This window comes from Candoia aspera, chromosome 3 (genome assembly GCF_035149785.1).
Source record: "Candoia aspera isolate rCanAsp1 chromosome 3, rCanAsp1.hap2, whole genome shotgun sequence".
NCBI classification, from domain to species: Eukaryota; Metazoa; Chordata; class Lepidosauria; order Squamata; family Boidae; genus Candoia; species Candoia aspera.
This window is the reverse complement of record NC_086155.1, coordinates 75,688,833-75,715,703: the sequence shown is the minus strand read 5'-3', so window position 1 is coordinate 75,715,703 and position 26,871 is coordinate 75,688,833. Positions and strand designations below refer to the sequence as shown.

Below are 26,871 nucleotides of genomic sequence, written 5' to 3'. Positions count from 1 at the left end.
GTCTTTTCTAGATTTTTCACTTGCCATTTGCAGGGATAGGATAGCATGAGCATCTTGCAACTAAGAAAAATTCTACCTGGCTTCTCAGTAGAAATGCGTGAGAACACTTACTATGTCAGAACATTTATGACACAAGTGAATTAACTCCTAGAACCTTTACAACATACACAGAGGAGAGAGCAAGCATAAAGCCAAGGCAATCGACCTTAAAGAATGGAATTCTGTTCTCATAATATGCAATCAGTGGCTCCTCTGTTTTATAGTAAGCTTCAATACGTTTCCTGATAGTTTCAGCCTTATCCTCAAGGCACCGACTTTTTTTCAGAAGACGACTACTCATTGTCTTAGAAGAACAGTCCATGCAGAGTACCAGAGATGGCTCTCCGATCTGAAAAAATTGGAGAAAAGAAATGGCACTAATTTTTCCATGTTTTTAAATTGTCCCTTTTCTGATTAAACGAGTTCAGCATAATTTTCTTCCTTTATAGAAATAATAACAGAATGCAATAACAGAATGCATGGGTTTGTAGACAAGATTTAGACAAAATTATTGCCTGCAGCTTTATCTGCAGGTTTTTTTTAGTGAGCATAAATAACTATATGCCCCAGGATGGTGCATGCATGGCTGTGTGAACCCTTAAGGGATTGCTTCCCCTCTCCTTTTGGCCTCAGAATAACTTTATGTTGCAGGATAACCTGAGAGATAATGACTTGATCATCCAGTATTTATTTAATTAAACATATTTCTATGCTGATGCAAACAAAAACACCTCTCAGTGGCTCACATTAAAAAGATATATATGTACACACACAGAAAGATGGGATACAAAGAAAGTCTTTTCAAGGAGGCAGAACTAATCCCAGTGATTCAGGTAAACTCTAGTCTTGTGAAGTTGAAAGAAAGCTTCTGCTGTTCATACAAGTTCTATAAACATACTATATTCTGTACATACCATTGTATTTTTAAAACCCTTTAGGGGTTTTAAGCCTTTTTTCCTTTTTCACAAAGTTTCATTTTTATGTGTCATCCCAAAAGTCAGGACAGAAATGTTAAATCCCTTTTTAAAGTGAGATTATCAAACCCATATTTTGTATGGGTTTGCTGTGCCCCTCTCCAAGGATATTCCATATACACACAACAGCAATAACTGAGAAATTCTTTTAAAGCTGCAGGTAAGGCTGGTTCTCATGGTTGTTTACCATGTGGATCATGAAACTGCACTTGCACAATGCAGTTATAGCACTTTCTTTGAAAAACTGTTTAACCAAGGCTGTATTGTTCTTTGAGTTGCTACATTTGTTTTGTCTATAATTTTTTAATTTCTTTTTAATTTTTTATTTTCCATCCCACCTTTATTATTTTTTTATAAATAACTCAAGGCAGCGAACATACCTAATACTCCTTCCTCCTATTTTCCCCACAACAACCACCCTGTGAGGTGAGTTGGGCTGAGAGAGAGTGACTGGCCCAAGGTCAGCCAGCCACCTTCCATGGCTAAGGCGGGTCTAGAACTCTCAGTCTCCTGGTTTCTAGCCTGGTGCCTTAACCACTGGATCTTGACCACTGGATCTGAAGGAAGCATTCAGTTTGCAAAAGTGTATCATTTACATTTGCTCATGACAACATGCTTAAGACAAAGCTCTTTATTAAATATGGGGCATTTTTTTTAGTATCAATAGTTTAAAAATTTACCTATCCAAGCTTTCATCTATCTAAACATAAAAAGCTGGGAGGCAGTGAAAAAAAGGATTAACTATTACAACATTATATTGGAGAGAAAAACTTAATTCTTTTCATACACAAGGCGGCACCACTGTACCAGAAATTAAAACTACATGCTCTATCCTAGTGAGGAAGTTGTCTAATTCAAACACATGTATCTGTTTTTGTCCTCCAGAGCTCCTGTAATGCAATTATGAACTAAGAAAGCAATTAAATGTTTGCAGCATCAAAAAAAGTTGTAATGGTGTCTAAGGTTAGGGACCAAATGATTGGTTCACAATCTGAAAAAACAATATAAAATCAGTGGTGCTAGGAAACATACAATGCTGGAAATCTCTTTAAAGTAGTTCAGTTCTCTTGGTGGAATTCTTGTATTGCAATGAAGGCATTCATCAAGGATGTTGGGACCATTTTTTTTCTACAGCATCAAGCAGTTTTTCTCTTTAATATTTGGCATTGTCCTTGTCTTTTTTATTTCCAGTTCCTCTTCTCCGAATTCCAGTAACACTGGAGGTAGTGATGGGGCAGAGAAATTAACATGCATAACAGCACTAGGATATTGGAGTTAAATTGATGAAATACAAGAGTGCAATCTTATAGTGAAGATACAGTATAGCCACAGAAACTTGCCATGGACTGGAGTTGCCAATTAATCCCCTAAACTATTAATTCTTCTGAGAGTGCTCCTAAAATGCAGCTTGGGCTAATAAAGATGACCATCTACATTTATTTACAGAATGGTTGTACACGAAATAGGACTCAGTTTTGTCTACTTTAGGCAACAACTGAGGTTCTCTAGGCAATTAGGGCTTCTGCGGTGAGTCATGGCTGACTGAGGACTGAAGACAATATCCATGGATTTGTAACTTTAAAAGTGGGTGAAAAGTTACTATACTAGCTTATACTCTGTGTGATGAAGGTTGGAAACCACTTCTTTATTATTGTCTTTGTTGCCTTTTTTTTCTTTTCTACTTTTTTCTTTTCCTTTTTTTTCTGCACCTTCTGAACTTTTCTTTTTTCTTCTAGTTTAGTTTCTATTAGTTTTTACTGTTAATAAAAAACTTATATATATATCTACATGATCTATATCTGTTTATTAAAAACTTTTATACACATACACACACAAAACTTCTGGGTGAGATCTTCCACCGCCACAGGGTGAGGTATCATCAATATGCTGATGATACTCAATTATACATCTGACATAAGTGATGCTGTTGCCACCCTTTCGTGGTGCCTGGAGGCTGTAAGAGTTTGGATGGGGAACAACAGGCTTCAGTTGAACCCTGGCAAGACGGAGTAGCTGTGGGTTGGGGCTCCCAGGTATCCGGGAATTTACCATCTTTGGTTCTGGATGGGGTCGCACTGCCCCAGAGAGACCCAGTGCAGAACCTGGGGGTTCTCCTGGACTCACAACTCCTGCTCAAAGAGCAGGTGGCAGTCATGGCCAGGGGAGCCTTTGCACAACTTCGTGTTGTGCACCAGTACACCATTTCCTGGATCGGGAGTCCCTCCGAACGGTCACTCATGCCCTGGTCACCTCCCACATAGACTACTGCAATGCACTCTACATGGGGCTACCCTTGAAGAGTATCTGGAAATTACAGCTGGTGCAAAATGCGGCTGTGTGAACAGTTTTAGGAGCCCCTAGAAGGGCACATATAACACCATTGCCGTGCGAGCTACATTGGGTGCCAGTTTGCTTCGGGTCCAATTCAAGGTGTTGGTTATCACCTTTAAAGCCCTACATGGGGTCCAGGTTACCTGAGGAACTGCCTCACCCGTTACATCAACCCATCCCACCCAGTCAGGCAGAGAGGGCATGTTACGGGCCCTGTCCGTGAGGGATTGCCGATTGGCAGGGTCCAGGAAGAGGGCCTTCTCTGCCATAGCACTCACCCTTTGGAACAAGCTACCCCCGGGGGTAAGACAGGCCCCCACTCTCCCAGCCTTTCAGAAGGGAGTAAAAACTTAGTTATGCCACCTGGACTGGGATAGGAGGGGGGACAGCCATTCATGGAGGTGGTTGGCCCCATGAGGGTGCCAAGATTAAGAGCTTCCCATCTTGAATTTTATATTCTATATTTTATATTTTGTATTTGTATTTTTATGTACTGAATTGTTTTAGTGATTTGCCATTTTTATTTGTAAGCTGCCCAGTTGTACAAGAGATGGGCAAAAGAGAAATTTAATAAATAAATAAATATAATTCCTATTACTAACTCTAATTGCCTAGAGATCCTGTGTGTGTGTGTGTGTACAGAGGATCTCTAGGCAATTAGAGTTAGTAATTTCTGGATTAGCTCAGAAAATTGTCTTGAAAGCCTCCCCACTTTTGTGTGTGTCTTGGGGTTGAAGAGATCAGATAATCCCCAAATTAATCCAAGGCAAGCAATGTGTAGTTCATTTTGATATCCTATGAAATGGTTACCTCACAACTAGAGGTAATTAGTAGAGACAAATTCAGGCTGCTATTATTCATCCTGAAAGAGAATGAAGGTGGACTTAAGGACCACTTCTTAAGGCTCTTCTCTCCACAGGAAAAAATAATATCTAGACTAGCTGCTAGAATCAACATATGTGGGATTTTAAAAATAAATCTTTTAACTCCATTTTTTAGGTTGAGCCTGAATTCCAGTTTGACTGATCCAGATGGCAAAATCATTTGAGACTATCTGTTCAATTTTATTGCATTCACTTGAGATCCCACATCAAAGTTTATATGCATAGCAATCCTATTTATATTTAGTCAAAAAATAAGTATGAAGCTTAATCCTAGGGACATTTTGAAAGTTAGGCCTTTGTCATGGCAATAAAGTAAACCAGGAAATATAGTAGGCCTAAATAATAACAAAAAGATACATTATAAATTGTCTAAATTAGACATCCATTAATGGTTAAATGTTTTCCATAAGGGGAAAAAATAGGACCTTTTTTAAAAGCTCAAAGTGACTTTCTAGTAATAATCTATTTTTTAAATCCATCGTTTACATTGTGTCTGAACTTCAGTACATATGATATAAAACAGCATACAGTAGTGCAGATTCCATAGGTTCGATGAATGGTCTGGATTTGCATTCTGTAGTCATCTAAATATGATTTGTTTTTGGCATAGCATTTTCTGCAACCAAGCCTATTGTGGCTTATTAATAAATCATGCTTAAATAAACCATGGATTGGCAGGATGCATGAACACAAATCAGTATGCAATTAATATATAGATTTCCATTTAAAATTAAATTGCTTTGCTACTGTATTCTCTTCTGGACTTTACAAAATAACAAATCATAAATTCTCCTTCTATTGTTTTGATGTGGGACAGCACTGTATTAATGCCTTCTCTTGCTTATGGGCTCTCCAGGGGAAATAGAATGCTGGCTTAGTCAAACTTGGCTATTTTTATATATCTACCATTTAGCAAATATCAAAGAAAATGAAAGTGCAATTAAGTGCAAAACAGATGTGCTGTTAATCAGTAGGAAACTAGGGTTTGGGATTTGGGTTCAGTCTGTCCTATATAGAATTGCACTTCCTTTAAAGGGCAAGTCCATGAAATGGGAGTCCTCCTTGACCACTAGCTGTTTCTGGGTTCAGGTGGAGGCACTGACAAGAAATGTGTTTCGCAATACTATGTCTAGGGTGCCGGCTGTGAGTGTCTCTGAGGTCATAAGACATGACAGTGTTTATTCATAACTTGATTACATCCTGACTACTGTGATGCACTTTGTGTATGTCTATCCATGAGGAGTGACTGGAGGCTTTGATTAGTGCAAAGTAGAGCAACTAGGTTGCTAATATAGTACATGGATCATGTCACTACTGAGAATCTGCACTGGTTACCTATTGTCAGGCCCAGCCCAAGAACTTCAGAGAATCAGTTTAGCCAAACTTCAGTTCTTTATTTGCTCACACCATACAGACAGAATCTTGCCAGACTAAAGCTACTTTACCTAATCTAAGGTGAAAAAACCTGGGAAGGCTCTTTGTTGTTTATTTGTTCAGTCGCTTCTGACTCTTTGTGATTTCATGGACCAGCCCACGCCAGAGCTTCCCGTTGGTCGTCGCCACCCCCCGCTCCCCCAAGGACAAGTCCGTCACCTCTAGAATATCATAGGGCAGGGCTAGTCTGAACCTCTTTGTTTTCCCACATTCGCTTCCTGGACTGTGTCTCCTCTTATCTCATCCTCTTCCTTGGACTGTGCTGCCTCCTTCCTGAGAATCAGCAGCATTACTGAAATCCACCACATCTATTGCTCACTGAGCACAATTTAAAGTGTTGGTATTTACATTTAAAACCCTAAATGGCTTAGGATCTGACAATCTAAGGGACCACCTCTCCCATTATGAACCGTCCACTTGTTACAATCACTGGAAGAGGCCCTTTTGACAATGCCCCCACTGTCAGAGGCCTGACATTGATTCCCTGGGTACATGAGAGAGGAGCTTCTCCTATGATATTCCCAAGCCACAGAAAGTAGTGCTCAGAAGCCACATTCAGTCCACACCCCTTCTGCCTTTAGGAAATGGGAGAAAATCTTCCTTTTCAGCTAGGCCATTTCAGTTCCAAATGCTTCATGGTGATTTTAGCTGTTGTTACGATTCCACTGTTTATTTTTTAGATTTAGATCTCACTGTTCCAGTTAGTTATTTAGTCGTTTTGGCTGCCCAGTGGGAATAAAGGTAGAATATAAGCTGAGATGATGATGCTTTTTCATCCTATAAATTGTCTCATGCTATTATTTAGTCAGAGGGAATTAGAAACATGTTCTCTATTCCATCTTCCTAGCAATTATCGCTCCAGAGCATCTCATATACTCTTTTATAGGGAAGAGTAATATGCCAACATTTTAATAAGCAATCTGAAAGTGCAGTTACTGAAAGTGTGTGCAAGTTAGAGATGTCATTTTCACCCAGTAGGTTTAGTATTTCTGATGTTCCTAAGACAACAGATGTGTGGAAATTATATTGCATTTTAAAATTGTTTCTGTTAGTGCATTCTTAAACTGATCCTTTGTGTAGTTTATGCATCACCTTTGCACACACTGCATAGAAAATTAGAAATTAAGCAACTACAGCATTTCAAGTACTGCAAATTGACAACATAACGATGTATTTTTACTTATCATGAGGTTCCTGAAAAACAAGCCAGCCTTTGAACAGATAACACTGAACAGAAGCAAATAGAATTAGAACAGGAAAAAAGTCGGCACGAAGGCCGGCTGGGTGACTTTGGGCTGGTTACACTCTCTCAGTCCAACTCACCTCACAGGATTGTTGCTGTGGGGAAAACAGGAGGAGGAAGGAGTATTAGGTATGTTCCCCGCCTTGAGTTATTTAAAAATAATAAAGGCAGGATTAAAAAATCTAAAACAAAAAAGATGTCTTATAATTAGTGAGATCATCCATCTGATTCAGTATTGTCGACACTGCTTGGCAGTAGCTCTTCAAGATTCCAGACAATAATTTTTCAGTGCTACCTGGAGAAGGAAAGGACCTTTTCCATGTAAAGCAATCACTCAGCTCTTCCTTTTGCATTATGTTATTGCTCACCTGTTTCTCAAACTGTTCTCCCTGCTGCATCTCTTGGGGGTAACCATCAATCAAGAATCCCTTCGAGTTTTCCATATTGGCAAGTATAGCTTCTTTTAGGAACTCTGTAACAATATCCTAAATTGAAGAATACAAGGTAGTTTGGTTTAACATCTGGTCTGAAAGTTTAAGTATCTTAGGATCAGACATAGCTACAATAACCTAACATGCTCCTATTCCAAGTATCTTGTGCATCCATACACATGCACTATTTTACCATCTTTATCTACTGAAGGCACTCCAAAATTCCTATCACTGCTGACTTTCAGCCTAGACGTTTTTACAAGTAGGAAAATGCTAAACCATGGAAAAAGGCAGTGCTCCCTTGAGAACTAATGATTTTAAGTAGCACATTACAAAGCACATGTGGTTTGCAAATATAATCAGTTGAAGGAGCCTCTAAAGAAGTCTGAATGAGAGTAGCAAAGATTCCTATGTTGTTGTAAGGACTCACTCACTGCCTTGCTTCTCTTTAAAGTACCTACAGGTAGTTTTGAGTTAGTACATATTGTTCTTCTAAAAAGATTTCTGAAGAACCTATCTAGTTTTTAGATTACCTAATCAAGCTTCTTCCTTCTCTCTCCCCAGACCCGTGCGATGAAGAGATTACTGCTGACATTAACTTTGGAATTGCATCTTACCCCTGATATGAATTCACCACTCTCTGTTATATCTCTGATGTTCTTATTCCTTTCAGATGCTGTTTCATTTTGGATCAGATCTTCTATGGACAGATGTGTGAATCCATACTTTTGGGTTAATTTATCACACTGGGTTCCTTTGCCAGAACCTGGGCCACCTTTATAAGTAAATATAAGTTCTCAAATTAGAGAGATAATGACTGACTAATCATAGGTACAAACAATATCATAGGAGTATACCAATTAAATGGTGAAACATCACAGAAGCATACCAATTAAATGGTGGCAGGAGTAGATAATTGAGGCCTCTTCTATATTCAGCATTGCAGAATCTACAATGAAGTCTCTTTCATTTCTAAACCATCATTGTACCAATATTTTTTTCACATACAACTGCATTTATAATGTGGTTAAGCACAACCCAGCAAAGGATACCACTGCAATTGTGGTAGAAAAGGGAAGGCTTTGATAGGCCTGATGCAGCTTACTTATTTCCTTAATATCTTACATTTTGTCAACAGCTCATAACCGAAGGAAGTAGGTTATTCTGAGAACTGATCAAGTGGGGTTGTGAATCTGGTATTTCCCAGTGCTGCAGCACTAGCAGAAGTAAAAAGTCACGTCGGCCATTTCAGATTGTGTAGATGTGTAAAAATATAGGTTTTAAAATGCAAATATTGGCCAGCTATTTATATGTGCACAGTTTTGAGGGTGCTCATTGAAAATTTACTTCCCAAACAAACCGCAATGACTTATCAACTACCCATGTGATCAAAAGGCAGGAGAGGGAAGAAGACAACCAATGTCCTATACGAAAATGCTTCTCCCAACCTAAGCTAACCTTACCTGAAAGTGAAAGTAGGGAAATACCTTCAAAATAGTGTTTACACAGTTTTGAATATATTTTTATCAATCCAAGTTACCATTCTGTATTAGAATATTTATTTATGTATCCCTTCATTCGTTTATTTTTAAACCACTCTCTGGGTGATTTATAAGAGACTACACCTAAAGTGATACTATTCAAAAACTTAATAGCATGAAAATAACAAGCTAAAGAATGTATCATGCACCACATGAGTGAGACTGAGAATCAGACCATTGGTAACAACCCAAGCTGAATTTTTTTCCCCCAAGCACATATCTCCCCAAGTTCTTTTAGGAAGATATAAGCAATAGTGAGACAGTGATTCTACCAAACTATTTTCAGTTTAGAACTCATATATTTCAGGATACACTTGGGCAGAGACTTTCTTAGTTTTTTTTTTCACAGCCTTGCAGTACACTGGAGAGAAGCAGGGTTCTTCTTTGATTAAGGGAGAGTCTGCGGCTCTGAATCATTTACACAGCAGTTGCTTGGGTCTTTAACAGGCTGAGAACCAACTCTTAAGAGAGATAGTCAGGCAGTAACAAGAAAACATCCCTGAGTAGGTTTCACCAAACCTTTGAAGATTAAATTTTATTCTCTAAATTAAATATTACAATGCCTGAAATCTAAGCCTACCAACTAATTTTAGGAAACTTATTAATAATTGATAATAATAACAGCTAAAAACTATTAGGGCTTTGCACAATATCCTAGTAAAGAATGCAAATTAAATTCAGAACATTTAAACCAATATTATACAGAGAATTAAACTGGGCATCTTCTCAGAAGAGAAAAAAATGTAAACAGAAAAAATTGTAGAGAATTGTTGGGAAGTGCTGAGAGATGCAATGGTGTAGTGCAAGAGTTGGCAACAAATATGTGCCAAGGAGTTAGACACCCCCTAAAATAGCTACAAGCTCCCCAAATTATACACAGAGAGGGTTTTTTTTAAAATTTTGCCAACTCTTAAAAGAGTTTTAATCAATCTCTCAGTGGTATGCATGTGTGTAATTTGCATGAGAATTCAGAGTGGATTGTTTCCTCCTCCTGAATTCAGTTTATCTCCCGGTTTCCTAAGGAAGTGATTTTCTCAGTCTTTCACTTATGACTGGTGAAGAGGCTGTTTTCTTAACTGATAACAGAGAAATGTCCAGGTGATTAGAATGTGAATTTCAGGTTCTAAACTTATTAGTACAAACTAATAAGAGAATGAGTTTGGTCTAGTGGTTAAGGTGCTGGGCTAGAAACTAGGAGTCTGTGAGTTCTAGTCCCGCCTTAGGCATGAAAGCTTGCTGGGTGACCTCGGGCCAGTCATTTTCTCTCAGCCCAACTCAGTACAATGTAGACTAGCCTCCTTGTGGTGCACCCCGGGCAATGTGACTTGTCACGGCTAAATAGTCTATACATCTGGCTGTTGGACCTCACAAGGATTTCCCAGCAAGAAAAAGCAGCATGAACACTGAACTGCTATGCCCTACAATTAAAAAAAAAGTACAAACAAGTTCCACCTTCCATATGTAAAGCTTTTCATCTTACTTAGTTCAGAGTTCTTTCAGGTCAAAGATAGAATAGAAGCAAAAGTTTTATTATTTTTTACTGTTTGAATCTCCTTTCAAGAGAAGAAATCAGCAGGCATAGGTGCTCTCACTGGCCTACAGGTATCTTTTCTCAAGGTTGTATCAAATAATGACATTGTATCCAAAGGTGCCATTATTAGTGCTCCCTGTAATATTCCAGAGGACTGGGAAATTAAACAATTAAAGCTGCAGTTCTGTAGTTAAAGCTCTATTGAAATCTGCCCAGAGTCCCCCCTTTTCAGGGGGAGATGGGTGGTGATAGAAATTTGAATAATAAATGAATAAACGAATCCAGTAGGATCTAGTTGCAAATAAGCATGCATAGAAGATACGTAAGCAGAAAATGGATTACTCTACAAACTAAATTGACCTTCCTCAATAAATATTTAATAGGATATCTTTTAAAAACTTGAATTCTATTTTATTATTATAAAACTATGCCTGAACAACTGCCACACTGGTATCGTTGAAAATAGCCTCCTCATAGCAACTTTTCACATTATGTATCACTTGCAACCACAGAGAGAATTTATCTTGCTATTGAATGTTCCTGCCAGGCCTTGATTATGGCACATGTATCCAGGCAACTGGGAAATTCCACCAGCAGTTGAAAAAATTCACATTAGCAAAGACACGATTTCTGTAGATACAGAAATACAGACTACTATTTACAAAAGGCTATGGAGGAACTAGATGGCCTTGTTCAGTATGAGATCAACGAGGGTGTGTGCTGCCGTGGTCAGTCTGATCCTGCATTTTGACTTTTTTAGCTCTTCAGAAATTAACTTGTTTGCACTTAACCTGTAACTGTAAAACTTCCACCAGTTCCTAAAACCTAGACAATAAATAGTGTTCTTTCAACTAAGCTGAAAATCTCTTCTTCATCCAGGGCATGAAGAAACAAGACTGAGATATATTCTTAATTTTGTGGTCCTTTCTTAAAAAGTAAAGGAGAGCTCAGTTGAGATTTTTATCCCAGAGTTTAGGTTTTTGACAGAAAACAGTACATTGGTATCTACTGTAATCAACAATAGATTAAAACATACATTCTAATTTTTTTTTTAAGAAGTTAAACTTCTCTCTCCCGTACCAGTATGCTGTGACTGTTATACCAATAACATTTTATATTGGATCATACAGTGGTATTTGCATAGATTCATGCTTTGGTTGCTCCTCAGAGTTAGGAACCCTTGAATGATGACCTGACAGATCTCCATAGTGTGCTCATCTTTGTTGCCTAAACCCTCTCTCGTCTTCATTCTTTGAAACTTCAATTAAGACTTCGACTTTGACTTAGTGTAGATGATTCTTCTTGTCTCTGAGCATGAGTAACCGCTTTTGGAATAAGACCTTCAGCACTGTAATGTTACTACTGTATGCTTTTTCAGCTTATTATCCTCAGTAAAGAATTGCAGCCACATAAAATGGTGGATGTGGACTCAGAACTGCATGCATCTGCAGACTTAAAAATACACAAGATTGGGGAAGAAAACAGCATACATGTACTCCCCTTTGCCACTTCATTCAGTTTTTACCACCCTTACAGAAGTTGCTTTTTCTGACTGGGGAATAAAGAGAGATTCAGAGACTATACCCAAATCCTTTTTTTAAACAAGCCAGCTTTCAAAACATATGCATGCAATCAATAAAGCAAATATAAAAATATGCTCCTGGGAGATGTCTCTGCACTGCAAATAGGGACAGCTTTCACGTAGCCCCATTAACCAAATAATGTTCTATTTATTCATCATCCATCTGCCCTTTTCATATAAGTAAGGAGAAGATCCCAGTAAGGAGAGAAATGCCCCAGTGTACAGCAGCAAAGACTGATTCAGCTAATAATACTATTTTCTGCTGCAAACACAAGAATGAAGCAATGGGTTTCCCATCTGAAGTATTAACAAATCCTATGCTATATAAAAGGTTTGTCTTGGCATTTTGTAATTCAGACGACTTTAAAAAAAATCTTACATTTGTTTAGAAAGTATGAGAGGGAAGATTATTTATTCATCCTTATGCTACAAAAACAAATATGATAGTGTCTAAAAATAACATTTTCAACTAGTATTATATTCTGATCACACTTCTCAGTTTGGGTGCAATCAGAACTCTCTGTCTGGAAGAATAGGACTTTCACTTACAGTTATAGTGATGCTACATTTTACCTGAATTTTCTTGATACAGTAGAAATATTCCTGACCTTCACACTCAGTGAAGAGGAAAGATGGAATCCCTTTACACTGGGATTAATTACGGAAGTTGATTTTCGTTTTGTACACTCATGCACCAGCATTTTTCTTCTTGGTACAGTGCCTTTTTTTACACAAAAACATACATTAATGGAGCTCTGGATCTCATCTTTTCCAGTGTGCTGAGTTTTGTGAGATTGGTCGTTCATAGACTACTTTAAAAGCAGAGCAGTTGCCTCTGAGTCACTAGTGACTGCTTGATTCAGCTCCTGATTTTTAAGAGATGGAAAAGCAGCAGCAGAAGGAAAGGAACGTTTTCTGAACAGACTTGTGCAATACAGCCTGCTCTTTCAAATGAAGAACCAACCTTGATGGACAAGCTACTTCAGGTTTTAAACAAAGACCCTTCCAAAGCCTTATTTGTTATTTGTAAAGCATAATGGAAGCCTCTCTGAACTGATCTGGAAAAAATTATCTTTGAGTTCAGTAGAATAGACTAATTTCTCCTAAATCATGATGTTGCAGGCACGTATGAAAGGGGCAGAGATTGTGATGTTGCTTTTGACATTTTGATAAAAAAACTCCAATCCTATGGATGTCTCTGATGCCACTTCTTAAAGAAGTCAACTTATTAAACTTAATACAACTATTAAAGGAATGTTGTTTTCAGGATTGTGCAGAAGTCTGAAAACTTCTAGACTACTTTAATAACAGAAGGTTTGAAGCACTTCTTCCAAATAATCTCTGAAGAATGCACAGCCCTACTCTCTGTATGCTTCCAGAAAATTATTCTAGCCAAAAAAATAACATGTACCCATCAGACAATTGGGAATCTGGCTGAAGGAACAAATTGGATTGGGAAAATACTCAGTCTGAGGTATTGACTAAAACATGCTGGACATCTGTGTAAAAAATTGTTTTCTATTATCACTTGACACTATCTCTCCCCCTCTACCCCTCCCCTTCTTTAAAACTAAAGGGGCATAAATGCCTTCAGGCTTGTTTTATGCACTGAAAAACTAGTTTTGAAAAAAACCAACTCTCCCTAATTCAGCCACACTCAAACGATCTCACAATATCATTGCTTTGTTTTCTGTGGCCCCTCACCCTTTATAAATGATCAGTATTTCCCCACTGCTGAATTTTGCCAGTTCCAGGGACAAAGCACAGGGAGCTGCATGTGGGTCCACGGGCTAACCACTTTTGCTTTAAGCAGTTGGCAAAAGACACCTTCATGGAGCCTTCAGAGGACTGTAAGAGAGGACCGGCTTCTGGGAACATGCTCCTTTTTGCATTCACATTTACCAGACAGACACCAGCAGTAGATAAACAGTGGAGGGAAATACCCTCTGCCATACAAGAGAGAGGGGAAACCTATTCAGGTACAGATTGGTCTGTCTGTGGTATATTGCCAGGGACAGAGATGCCCTTGCTTACACAAGATGATCAGGGAAATGATGAGAGGGTTGGTTCCATTGTGGATGGGCAACAGTATTTCAGGGATGCCCTTCTAGGCCTCTATTCCTTGCCTGGGCAAAGCAGCATCACTCAGGATAGAACAGGGCTTGATGCTTCTAATTATATGATATTGTGTAATGAGATCAGAGACAACTTGTTTCAATTCATCTATATCCACAGGTTAATGCTAGATGTTTACTTCTTGTCTTAACTGGTTTCTTCTTTTGCAGCAAAGAAGTAAATAAGTAGTTGACAGCTTACGATTTTAAACTTTCCCTTTATAGTAGCATCCCTCAGAAATCACTGATACGATCATTCTACCTTAATAAATATCCCTTGCTCCCATTCCAAAGATTTTCAGGGGCTTCTAGTTTATTTCTGAGCACCATTCAAACTGCATGTTTTGTCTTTTATAGCTGCAAATGGCTGGGGGCCAAGATATCTGAGAGACCATCTTTTCTTTTGTAAATCTGCCTATTATGTATGAAGGCAAACAGCAACTGACTGACAAATTTATTCTATAGTAGCAGCCTGTTTCTTTTCTCCAGAAACATGGAAATGGCACCAGCCATACAACTGGAGGGGGCAGAGTATTTAGAACTGTTTTATTCAACCATTGTTTAACAAAATATCTTTCTACATCACGTTTCCTGATGCCCACTCTGGCAAATCAAGACGATGGCATACTCTGCTATGCAGCACCAATGGCATCAATTTCTCCATACTATCAAGGCACCCAAGAACCACTGAGATTCACCTTCCACCTTCCCAAGTTTGATCCTGGTCTTCCTACCTTAAAATTTTGGGCATAGCTGCCTTTGTCTGTTTGAACTAATTCAGTTGATTTTACTGAAGACTGGAGTTTTTGTTCCATATTGTTTGGGAGGTACAGAATTCAAGCTTAATTAAAAAATTATTGAGAACTGACCTACAGAAATGGGATAGAAATGTTCTAAATAAATAAAGTCTTTTGTTGCATCACTTGCCAAAATCATATGAATGATACATCAAATATTATTCAAAAATATTGTGGCATTGAATATTTAACTTTTTTTAAAAATTCTAAATAAATGTTTGCTCTTTCAGCATTGAGAATTCTGATAACACTGTTCTGATCCACAAATTGTTCAGCTATATCTGTGAAGGAGACTGAGACCTGTGTACCACCCTCAAAAATTATGCTTTCTCCTCAACCTTCCCAGCTGAAATTCTGAAGGGAATGTCACCTGAGTTTATTGTTACCATTATTATGCTATCTATCTAGAACTGAAAGGAGCATTGATTATATTCCTTTATCTTCACATTCTGTGAGGTATTTTAGGTAGAGACTTAATGACTGGCCCAAGTTACTTAATAAACTCTCTGCAGCTCAACAGAGATCTGGACCCAACTTTATGTAGTCTACAGTATGTCTCATTCTAATGCTAACTCTACAAAGAAACAATACGATAATGGCTTTAGAAGCTCTGCACTGTTGACAGCATTGAGGAATCTGGTAAGGAAATATCTCTGAAATGATGACCCAACAGGTCAAAGAATATCTAGTGTTTTTTTAAAAGATAGTTTGCTAGTGAGAGACAGAAGTAAAAATTCAAGTGAACAGCATGTCAAAATACCAATTGCTGCACTTTATAATTTTACTGGCTGAGACTGTTACAATTAAAATGGCTAAATATTAATGATTATTTGACCAAAGCACATTGTACAATTATTCAGAAAACAACTAACAGTGTAATCCTTGCCAGTTGGGCTTAATGCCAAGCAAAAACCAAACATTAACAGCAAAACCAGGTCAGGCAGGAGGGGTATACTGCAAATCCCATCTCCAAAGGAGCTCCATCTGGTGAGACCCAGGCGGTATGCCTTTTCTGCCATGGCCTCCATCCTCCGGAACATCATTCCCCCTGATGTGAGATTAGCTCCATCTCTGTTAGCCTTCCAGAAGGTCCTTAAAACATGTTTTTTCACCAGTCTTGGGGATGTATAATGTTGTATAAGATTCAGTGATGTTTGTTCTCTCACTTCCTTGGGTTTATCTGTTTATTTTATTTATTTTTGATTGTTTTTAGATTGTTATGGAGTTTTTAACTGTTGTGTTGTACGTGCCCAGAATCACGTGTTTGTGAGATGGACGGCTATATCAATATGCTAAATAGAATAAAAAAATAAAAAAAATAAAAGAAACCACTGTTATGTGTAAAACTATTCTGTTAACAGACGTATCAATGAAATTGTTACTTCCTGAAGAGTAATACAGATAGCCCTCACTTAACAACTCTGTATAAGGGAGATGGGCAGTGATAAAAATATGCTAAATAAATAAATAAACAGTGGTAACTGGGAACGGAAACTCTGTTACTAAGCGACACGGTCATAAAGCGCAATGTCACATGACTGTGCCCACTTATGATGGCAGCTGCAGCAGTTCCAGTTGCTGTTGTTAGGTGAATTCCGCAGTCACAGAGACCCACAGTCACGTGATCACCATTTGCGACCTCCTGCTGGCTTCCCCATTAACTTTGTTTGTTGGAGGCCAAGAGTGAAGGTCACAAATGGTGATCATGTGACTGCCGGATGCTGCAACCATCGTAATTGCAAGCTACTTGCCAAGTGCCTGAAGTGTGATCATGTTACTGTGGTGATGCTGCGACAGCTGCAACTACGACGAACAGTCTTAAGTCCCCTCATTCAGCGCCATCATAACTTCAAAAGGTTACTGCATGAGTGGTTGCTGAATGATGACTACCTGTGTATTCTTCCAACTCTTGAGAGTTTGAACCTTGAACATGGATTTCCAATGAAATTATTTTGTTCCAGTTTGTGAAAAAACAATGTATTGCAAATGTTTAACAACATTCTATTGCAGGTATTGTTTTTTAAAAATGCTGCACATTCTCCTTTATGATACGTGTCTGATTGCCATAGCAACTTCTCCACGTTTTTAGGAGTTTGCATGAATTCTAGCATTGCAAAAGAGCTTGTTTTCTCTTAATTAGCTCCAAAAAGTGATTAACAACTGGGAGAAATTCAGCACTGATACTAGTGGGGTGTGTTTTGAGCATATTCCTATCAGCTTCAGATTGAGAATGAAGCATCTCAGGATTTGTTGGGTTATATACTATCGGTTTCTTCTTCTCCCTGACAGGATTATTTGTGTCACTGATGACTTGCAGAATCAGGTGATTCTTTCCATGTGAGACTAAACCACTAAAGAGAACACAAACAGAGTCATATCATTCCTAAGCATGCCATCAAATGATGAATAATGGACAAGAGTCCTATATCCTTAACTGCCAAAGAGATCTTGCTTTCTTGGGGCTTGGTTCAAATTTATAGTTCAGCTACAAAGCCAACTGATATTCACAACATCCTTTTTTTCTGAGTAATAGTATGGTTCTCTCATTTTGCCCCACATGTAGTTACACTTAATCTCTTTTATGATTCACGAGCAATCCCATCTGCATTATCTGTTTAGTACTCCAGGTAACAGAATGTGGAAAGAAAAACAGTATTTGAGGGTAGGTGGGTTTTGCATACACTCACACACATGCTCATATACTGATGTAAATATATGTATTATTACCAGCCCAAATCATTCCACTGCAGGACCCCTTCATTGAAGGTTTTGGACCATACTATACCACACTGGCCTAGTGCAGGTTGGCTGATACATATTTTTCAACTTTCCAGTCTAGGGATGAGGGAAAGTGACTGGCCCAAGTCACCCAGCTTGTTTTGGTGCCAAGGGAGGACTAGAACCTGTATTTCCCCACTCCTAGTCCAGCACCTTACCCATGACACCATACTGGCTGTCATGTACATGTGCATGTCTTGGGCAGGAAGAAATCTGTTCTAAACATCTACTAATTAGAATACTAATTAAATACCCTAATTAGTAATTCTGAAGTTTCTTCTTTACAGTGTTACATAATTTTTCTGACAAATTTCCAGACATTTTTTTTCCAATCATTTAATTATATTGATTATGAGTATCTCTGAGATGTTTTACTATCAATGGTTCTGACACTGGCAAATCTAAAAAAGACACCATATTTAGACAAATTTATGCAGCTTATTAGAACTTGTCAAAAGATATATTTTATCTATATAATAGGTATAGATGGACATGCCTTTTATTACTCACCAAGTACAAAAATTATGTTTGATTTCCTCAGGTCTTCTGTAAAATCTAAATTAAAATGTAAACATTTTAAAATAGTAGTAGTAAACTGTAAAACATACATAATTTTATAGTACCCCCACACATAAAACCCAAAGTATGTATCTGGTATGTAGATGACACCTTTGTCATAATAAAAAAGGAACAACTAGAGAAGACACATGAAACAGTCAACAACACCTTCATAGGAATAAAATTCACAAGAGAAGAAGAAAACAACAACATATTACCCTTCCTGGATAGCCTCATCAGCAGAGGAAATGATGGCAAGTTAGAAATGCAAGTCTATTGAAAAACAACCCACACTAACCAAGCATTTCATTACCAAAGTAACAACCCATCCTCCCACAAGACGAGCTGTGTAAGGACATTATTCAGTCCAGTACAAATGCACTGCAGCAACCCAGAACACCAGAAAAAGGAAACAGAATAACTATACAACATCTTCCAACAAAAGTGCCTGACCACTCAACCCACTACAGCACATCCAACACAAGCGATGTAAAGGATAACACTGCCATACATCAAAAACATCTCAGAAACAATCAACAGGCTATTATAATCACATGGCATCACTGTAGCACACAAACCAACTAAAGCCCTCCAAAAGATCTTAAGTAAACTAAAAGACCCAGTAGCCCAAGAAGAAAAAACAGGAGTCATCTACAACATACAGTGTAAGGACTGTAACAGCCACTATGTAGGCCAGACAGGCAAAAGACTAGCAAAGCACATCCATGAACACAAACTAGCAGTCAGAAGACACAATGAGAACTCCTTGATCTTATAACACATGGACAGACTCAACCACAGTTTCAACTAGGAAACTGTGAGCATCCTAGACCAAGCTAAATCCAAAAACATTAGGGAATTCCTGGAAGCTTGGCATCCAGACAAATCAGCCATCAACAGACACATAGAAATAAACCATATTTACACACCATTCAAAGGAGACAATAAAAAAGGTAGGAAGGAAATAAAAAGACCAGAACACATCCTCTACAACAGCCAACATCCAGATAAGCAAGGATAAACACCAGGCTCATTGCTATGACAGGTCCTTATAGCTAGGGTACAAAATACTTAATGCAAGACAAATTTAAGAATATTCTATGCTACCCTTGTTAAAACTTCATGTAACTTTTTCAAAAGTTCATGTATGCCATTTTCCTCTGTGAGCTTCATGTTCAGCCTGAAATCCATTCCATCAGTCCATACTTGTAACCTGAACTCCAAACAATTGCAATGATTTCTTTTCTTGAACAGCATCTCATTTCTTGCTCAAGGAAAGCTAGAGTTATTGCTGTTTAGTGGGAGCATGTCCTACTGAATGTGAGCCTATGCATACATACATGATGATGGATTTTCAATATTATCATTGTTCAACACTCTGAATGGAATCCTAAATTATGTTTCCATTCATACAAATCTGAAGGACAACCTGTCATCATTCAATGCATTTCTGAATATTTCATTACCAGAAGTGCAGGCTTTTGAATCCTGCTGAATGTGGCTATTTTGAAGCCTGTTACAAGGGCCCTGTTACAATACTTCCATTCCTGTGCTAAAGGATGAAAGTTGCTCTATGGCCACTTTACTCCATGTAATGTGAACACACCTAGGACAGCTGCAAGGACACCCACACATATTTCCAACTTCTTTGGAGAATGGAGTACTACAAACTTCATCAAGAGTTGTAATGTAGACTGTCCCAAATTTCCAACATCACAGGTGTCCATTGTTCAACAACTCTATGCCCACAGCTCCCCAAATTAAAATAACAACAACAAGAACAACAACAACTATTATTGCCCAAATCTTACAGGATTGCCAAACCTGAAACATTTTTATTTGTGAGGATGAGAGCATTCCAGGTCTGAAGATGTTGGCAATCCCTGTCTTAAACATTCTGAACTTCTCATGGCACCATGAGAAGTTTCAGAGGCTTTCTGTATCACGATTGCAATGTGAAAACCAAATGCTGCTACACATGCCAGTGCATATATCAGTCCTATAGTGTCTTATGAAAGTAGCAAACTTGACTAACACCTTAGAAACACTGCTACATCTCTGTAAAAGAAGATAGCAGTTACTATTACAAATAAAATCATTGGAGGAAATGATATATACTTCATTTCTGGGGGCACATTGGTATTCATGGGACTCTAGATTCAGTTGCATGCTGTTTCATGTACATCAGGGCTGTGAACACTTGAAACTGATTCACATGAATACTGCTCTTTGCTATTAATTAAAACAAGCTGTCTATTTTAAGTTTCTTTCAGAGTTGCATTATAAATTGACTCCTTAAAGGAACAGCATCTTTTTTCAGGCTCAAGCTAAAGTCTGAAAAAGGATGCAGCTGCTTTACAGAGCAGCAAAAAGGTACTTTGCTAGTGCAAGGTCCAAACATTTTTCAAAAATGAAGCATGCATGGCACTAATATATAAATTAAGAGGATTCATTTAATATCCATTACAATAATTTGCATCAAAGTTATAAAGACTCACCTTCGGCATTTTCAGGTCTGCAAAGACATGACTGTTCATATGCCTGTTATGTTAGAAATTGATATGGAAAAAAATTAAGCTTACGGTATGTCTTCATATAATGTTATCAATAACAACTAATAATATGAAAACAGACTTGTCCATAACTCTAATTCCACAGGGCTGCTCCTAAGTATAGAGGGTTTTTTTTAAGCCAACAACCACTTGAATGCACCTTATCATCTAATGAATTTGGGGCATATTCTTATTTTGAATGCTGAGTGTATGGTGTGTTTCATGTTTGAAATTTCAGCATTCCTTTTTAAATGCACCTGATTTGTGCTGAGGAGCCAATATACATAATGTTAACCTTTCCAGATACAGGAAATACTGTTTTCTAGGTTAATCAGGGTTTGGGGAACAATAAAGCACTCATTGTATCTGAAAGTTGTAGATTTTTTGAATAGGTATTGGCTTGTATAAACATGAGCAGTTAGGGAACTAGAAATCATGGACTAATTTCAGCTCTAGACCTAAGGAACTGAGAGCTAAGGTTATTCTAGAAGTTCTGCCCTTGACAATCACAGTGTAGAAACAATTCAGCAAAAGAACAACAGAGTTTCCAGAAGCAGAGGAGAAAATTACATTGGAAATTTCTGGACTGCATCACAATATACAATCTATTAAAGTAAGAAATCCATTCAGATACATGAATGTAAGAAGCTACTACTGATAAACCCAGCATGAAAAACTTCATTTCATTCTCAAGTTCTTATAAATAAAAAATAAATAAAACCAGCTTGATGCTGAAGCAGATTTAAAAATGGCATGTTAATCCTTACAGATCTTCTTAGTTCAGCAAAACAATGTTTGTGGTTAATTCCCACAATTTTAGAATTTATTTCAAAATGATTAACAAAAAACAAGATCCCCACCTTAAAAATAACAGTAAAAACCATTTATCCAAGGACACCATCTGTAATATTAAATTAGTCTGAGAGTATGGAAGTGAAACCTGTCACACAGGAAGTTTCTTAATGTGAGAGAGATTTCTACTGAAGACATTCATCCACCTTTCATTTTAACCACAACACTCTCTTTCAACGCAAGTGTTTTTAACTATATTAAGCACAAGAGAAGGAGAAGAAAGCCCAGGCAGGAATGCCAGGGGCTTACAGAATGCTGATTCACTCCTATGGTTGCATGTGGGGTGGCATGTTATGAAGGAGGGCACCACTGACTGGACCAGTGAACACACAAACTCTGCACTCCAGTATTTTCTTTCTGGTTCTGCCATCAAACAAGTGGTCCAGTGCACCAACTATAATGTCCCTGCCTAACCACCAAAAGATGAAGAAACACTTTCTCTGAAGTGTTGTGTTCTCTTCTCTTTAACTCTTGATACTGTACATTGACCTACCTCCACACCTGGTTCTCACTTCACTTAGTATCTCTCCTCATGTCCATGTGCAGTTGCATGCTGAACCAAAATAAAAGCATATTTCTCTTTTCCTCTTTTCATCCGAGTTGCCACCATGCGGCTTCTTTCCGAGTTTTTGCCTTTTTACCTACTACTTGCTAATTCTCCTGGCTTGTCAATATTATCCTGGGTAACAAGGCTAAACAGATACATCAACTTGAAAGAGTCAAAAACATTCCAAATGTAGCTGTCATAAACAAACAGTATTTATTATCTCAACCAGAGTGAAACAATCAAAAGAGAAAATAGTTGCTTTCTTGTACAAATAAAAAATAACAATACCTTTAAGTTGAGCTCAACTCTTCATGATTACAAGGACACATTCTTGGCAACAATACACTCTCTCCTTCTGAGAAGTTTTTTAAACTTCCCAGTCTAGCATACAGTCCTAAAATCTCCTGGTATTCTCCTATCCAAGTTAACCAAATTTGACCCTGCTTAGCTTTTTCAGGATTACCCAAGTATAACTGATCTTATGCAGTTACTACATATTTCCTTAATGATTTATAAAAACACCAGAATGTTTAAAAATTACTTTTTAAAAAACTGTTTTGATTTACTATTCCTCCTATATTCTTACTCCATTTTCAAGCTCTTTATAAGGACTCCCAAACTCTAACCATATGGTATTCTCCATATATACACTGCCATTCTTATAACTTTCAGTATCACTTAGCTATCTTTAAGAATTTGCTCCTTCCATCTAGTTCTATCCCACTAAAGGCAAAATGAAATTTAACTTATTTGCTGCCACCTTAAGCTTTAGTTTGAACCCATTTCATTCCATTTTTCCTCTACTAATTAGCACAAAGGCCATTATATCTCAGTTGGTTGTCCTGTTCAATTTATTTGCAAATCATGTTGCTTCTTCCTTTATAAAAGCAGCAGCCAACAATGTAAGGCTAGGGGCCTCAACTCAGCCTAACAATAATAATAGGTAGTCCTCACTTAATGACTGCCCTGTTTAGTGACCATTCAACATTACAACAGCATGGAAAAAGTAATTTTATGACTGGTCCTCACACTTATGACCATCACAGCGTCCCAGTCATGTGATTGCCATTTGCATGCTTCACAACCAGCTTCTGACAAGCAGAGTCAATGGAGAAACCAGCAGTAAAATAGCAGGTTGTGGTCATGTGATGTCTCACTTAATGACCACAGCTGACTTGCTTAACAACCATGGTAGAAGTGAGGTCATAAGGCCGTTGTAGTCACATGTCTCACTTAACGACTGCATTGCTTAGCAATGGAGTTGCTGGTCCCAACTGTGGTCGTTAAAGCGAAGACTGCTTGTATAATAATGACACATCTTCTGCATAGCATCCAGTGAGACTATGACATCACTAAAATAAGCATGGCTTTTTTGCCAATTGTTTGGCATCAAGGTTAGAGAATGGGAAGTCTCTCACAGGTAAGCCAGATCATCCCCACAATTAAAACCAAACTGATACCTGGAAAACAGGCCAAACTTACATTATTAAAATTCAGCCATTTTGCTGCTGAATTTTGCTGCTGTTGGACTGCTCAGGTGTTGCAAAAGGAATGCTGGAGGCCATATGTTTCCCTTAAGTTGTCCATCTGGTTTCTGCACCAGTACGTCATTGAAGCAACTGCTCTCCTACCTCTGGCTATGTGGCACCTTGCCTTAAATCCCTACCCTGACTCTGTGTTCAGGCCTTGATTTTGCACAAGCTCTTATATTGAAAGCTCACTAAAATATAATTGTGTTAGTTTTGAAATTAAGACAAATCACACTGGGAATTAATTAGCAAGTCTGCAAATTCCTAGAAAGCACTGTATGGGTAATATTTCAATTTTTTGGTGTAGTCTTACATTATAGCAACATGCGAACAGAGGCCTGGGACCAAGCTGAAATGTAAGCGTGTCACTGTCTTCGGGAAAAAATAATAGGCTTGCTTCCAAGAGCACTCTGCATACAACAAAGCTATCAGGACTTTGTTATAAATGGGAGCAGTGCAATACATTATTCTCTCCTGACATTATGAACTCAGGCATGTTCATTTTTAAGATAAACGTACAACTGAGGTGGTGCTACTTCTGATTTTGAACCTAAATGCTTTGAACAAAAATGACAGAGTATAATTCTTGCCACCAAAAAAGCCACATGAGGTTCACTATAGAATCATATGAACTGTCATACAGATAAGACTTCCAAGAATTTTCAGTTTGATGATTATTCTTTAATATGACTAAAAGATAAGATGTAAAATATCATAATGTTAAAGCATTTTCTCATTACAGAGCTGGAACCCTGTAACGGTATGTGGGAATGACCTTGTGAGATGGGGGGGCGGGGAAGAGATGCTGCCTAGGGAACGATCAGATAAGAGAGGGTACAGCCTGCAGCTGCATAATGGGCAGAGAAAGAAACTCAGAAAGGATCCTAACTTATCAGGCTGTAAAAGAGACTTTGGGGGATTTGTTCAGACTTGCAAGATTCTGTTAAGGTAGCCTTGCAATAAAGTAGAATTAGCCCATCTGGTCGTGCTTCCTGTCTGGTCTGCCTGGGAAGGCTGACAAACCCTGAGTCAGCGGGTTAAAAAGTTTTGTTTTTTTTATTGCAGCTCAGAACGGTGTAGTAATGTTTACGCTTTCCTCTTAGTTTTAGAATTAGAATTTGCCACATGTAAAGACAATTACAGATTGTCTTCAGACTGATTTTGAGGGATTGGGTAATGAAAATGGTGAAGGCATGGAAGTGCCAAATCTTTACAAAGTATGCTATATTTAGTTTCTGAACTTAACTGATATTCTCTCCTCTTTTCCTTTCCTTATCCATTTTCCCATTACTTTCAATCTGCTGTCTATATATCTGCATTTATTATCAGGATACTATACTTAGTTCTTCCAGTAAGAGCCAGTGTGACTTTAGATTCAGCAGCACTTATCCTCAAGATCTGGATTAATTTCAGCGTGGTTGAATCAAGGAATTGTTGACTCTTCTAGAAACTGCAGTGGTGCTCCTCATCCAAAGAGTCTTCGAAGTCAAGGAATTACACAACTTGAAGGGTATAAATATCTGTGTCAAATGATTAGCAAATGCCTACTTCTCATTCTTCAGATAGCTTTGACTACAAATAAATGTCTTCTCTTGCCATATGACTGTCTAACTTTATCTTTCAAACAGGAGACATCCTGGAGAGATGGACAGATTGAGCAGCCTTGCAGCAAAAGAATAAATGAACCACCCACAGAGCCCACTAATCTTTTCCTATTGTCTGCTATCCCTTCTGTGTTCTTCACGTTATTCTTATCTACAACTGTCTGGGTTTTTTAAAATTTCATTTCTCAATATAGCTGGCTTCTGCTCAAGACCTAACATGGTGGGTCATACAAACGATCAGCTTTGTTACAATTCAGAGGTGAAATCTGTAGCAAGGTGGTTTTGGCAAAATGGTTCCTTTGTGATTTTTCTATCACCTTAGCAATAACAGGAATGTTACCAAGTAGGTCATGCCAGGATGCTATCTCTGCAAGAAGCAACAGTCCCAATGTAGGGTAGAAAATAACACATGGACTATGTCAGGGGTTCTCAAACTGTGGGTTAGGAACCTCTATGGGAACAGCAACCAAATTTTGGAAGAGTGAAGGTCAGCTGGAGCCAGGATATTTCACCTTTCTTCAGTTCTTGGCCAGGGGCCATTCTCTCCACCCATGAAAATGGTGTTGGAGTTTGTCAGCAGCTGCAGCTTCGGTCTCCTTTCTCCTCCTTGACTGAGTTAAGATAAAAATAGCATCAGCAACATTGCCAAGAAAAGGACAATACAGAACTGTGCTGACCTCAATCTGAAGATGAAGCTGTATACGCTTCCATCTAGTGCCCAAGTCACCACGCCTATGCCACCCTCCCTCCACACCATCTGGACTTCTCGGATGGGAGCATTCTGGCTTTGCCTATGGGAACTAAAGGGCTCAGTGGTGAAAGAGGAATTTAAAAGCAAGAAGAGGTTGCTAAATAAAAAGGTGGCACACACTTATGCTTGCTCTGTGTTTCTTTGTTACAATAATTTCTCTACTACTCATGCCAACAAAGTTCTAGAAATAAGGTGATGGTGATAAGAAGAAACAGAAAATAGAAAAGTCTTAACAGCCAGGACAAAAAGGAATTGTGGGCTGATGCTGAAGAGTTTTCCCCCCCCCCCTTCAAGCCTTTCGCTAGGGTCTACATAAGGATCATTTGGGGGAGATGGAAGGGGTGGGTAATGAGGGAAGATGCTACCACAATGTAAGTATGCATGAATATTTACAGATTTTTCTCTATCCACCCTAATGAATCATCATTAATTATTTACCTATTATTTTAATAGTACTTCTTTTTTTTATTGTTGTTGTTCCTTGCATACACTTAATATGGCACCTTTGGAAATATATTTTTCTGTGTCTGAGTAAACACTTTTGCCCATCCCTGCTGGTTTATTCCTGATTTGGCACTGATTTGGCACATTAGCATCCCTGATGAACAGCCAAGCTGGTTTTCTTCCAACTCTACCCTTCTTTCAGATAGCAAAACTTTTCATTTTCTCATTTGAATTACATAAGTTTCATAGCACCAACAGATAGAGTCTTGCAGACCTCACCTTGTATTTTTTTGGAGTTTGGATTCTGTAAATGTATCACTTGTTCACGGTTAGTGGGTGTATGGAAATCTCCAGG

The 26,871-nt window shown here is 38.2% G+C and overlaps 1 protein-coding gene across 1 annotated transcript in view; it reads right to left on the bottom strand.

Annotated features, from left to right (window-relative positions):
• The window catches only part of AK5 (adenylate kinase 5), a 115,651-nt gene that overhangs the window by 2,937 nt on the left and 85,843 nt on the right, over positions 1–26,871 (bottom strand). The window contains exons 9-13 of the mRNA XM_063298142.1: positions 20,736–20,778; positions 18,190–18,234; positions 7,954–8,111; positions 7,274–7,390; positions 206–388 (exon numbers count right to left, since the gene is read on the bottom strand). Of these exons, the coding sequence (XP_063154212.1) occupies positions 206–388; positions 7,274–7,390; positions 7,954–8,111; positions 18,190–18,234; positions 20,736–20,778 (546 nt within the window). The remainder of the gene's footprint in view (positions 1–205; positions 389–7,273; positions 7,391–7,953; positions 8,112–18,189; positions 18,235–20,735; positions 20,779–26,871) is intronic.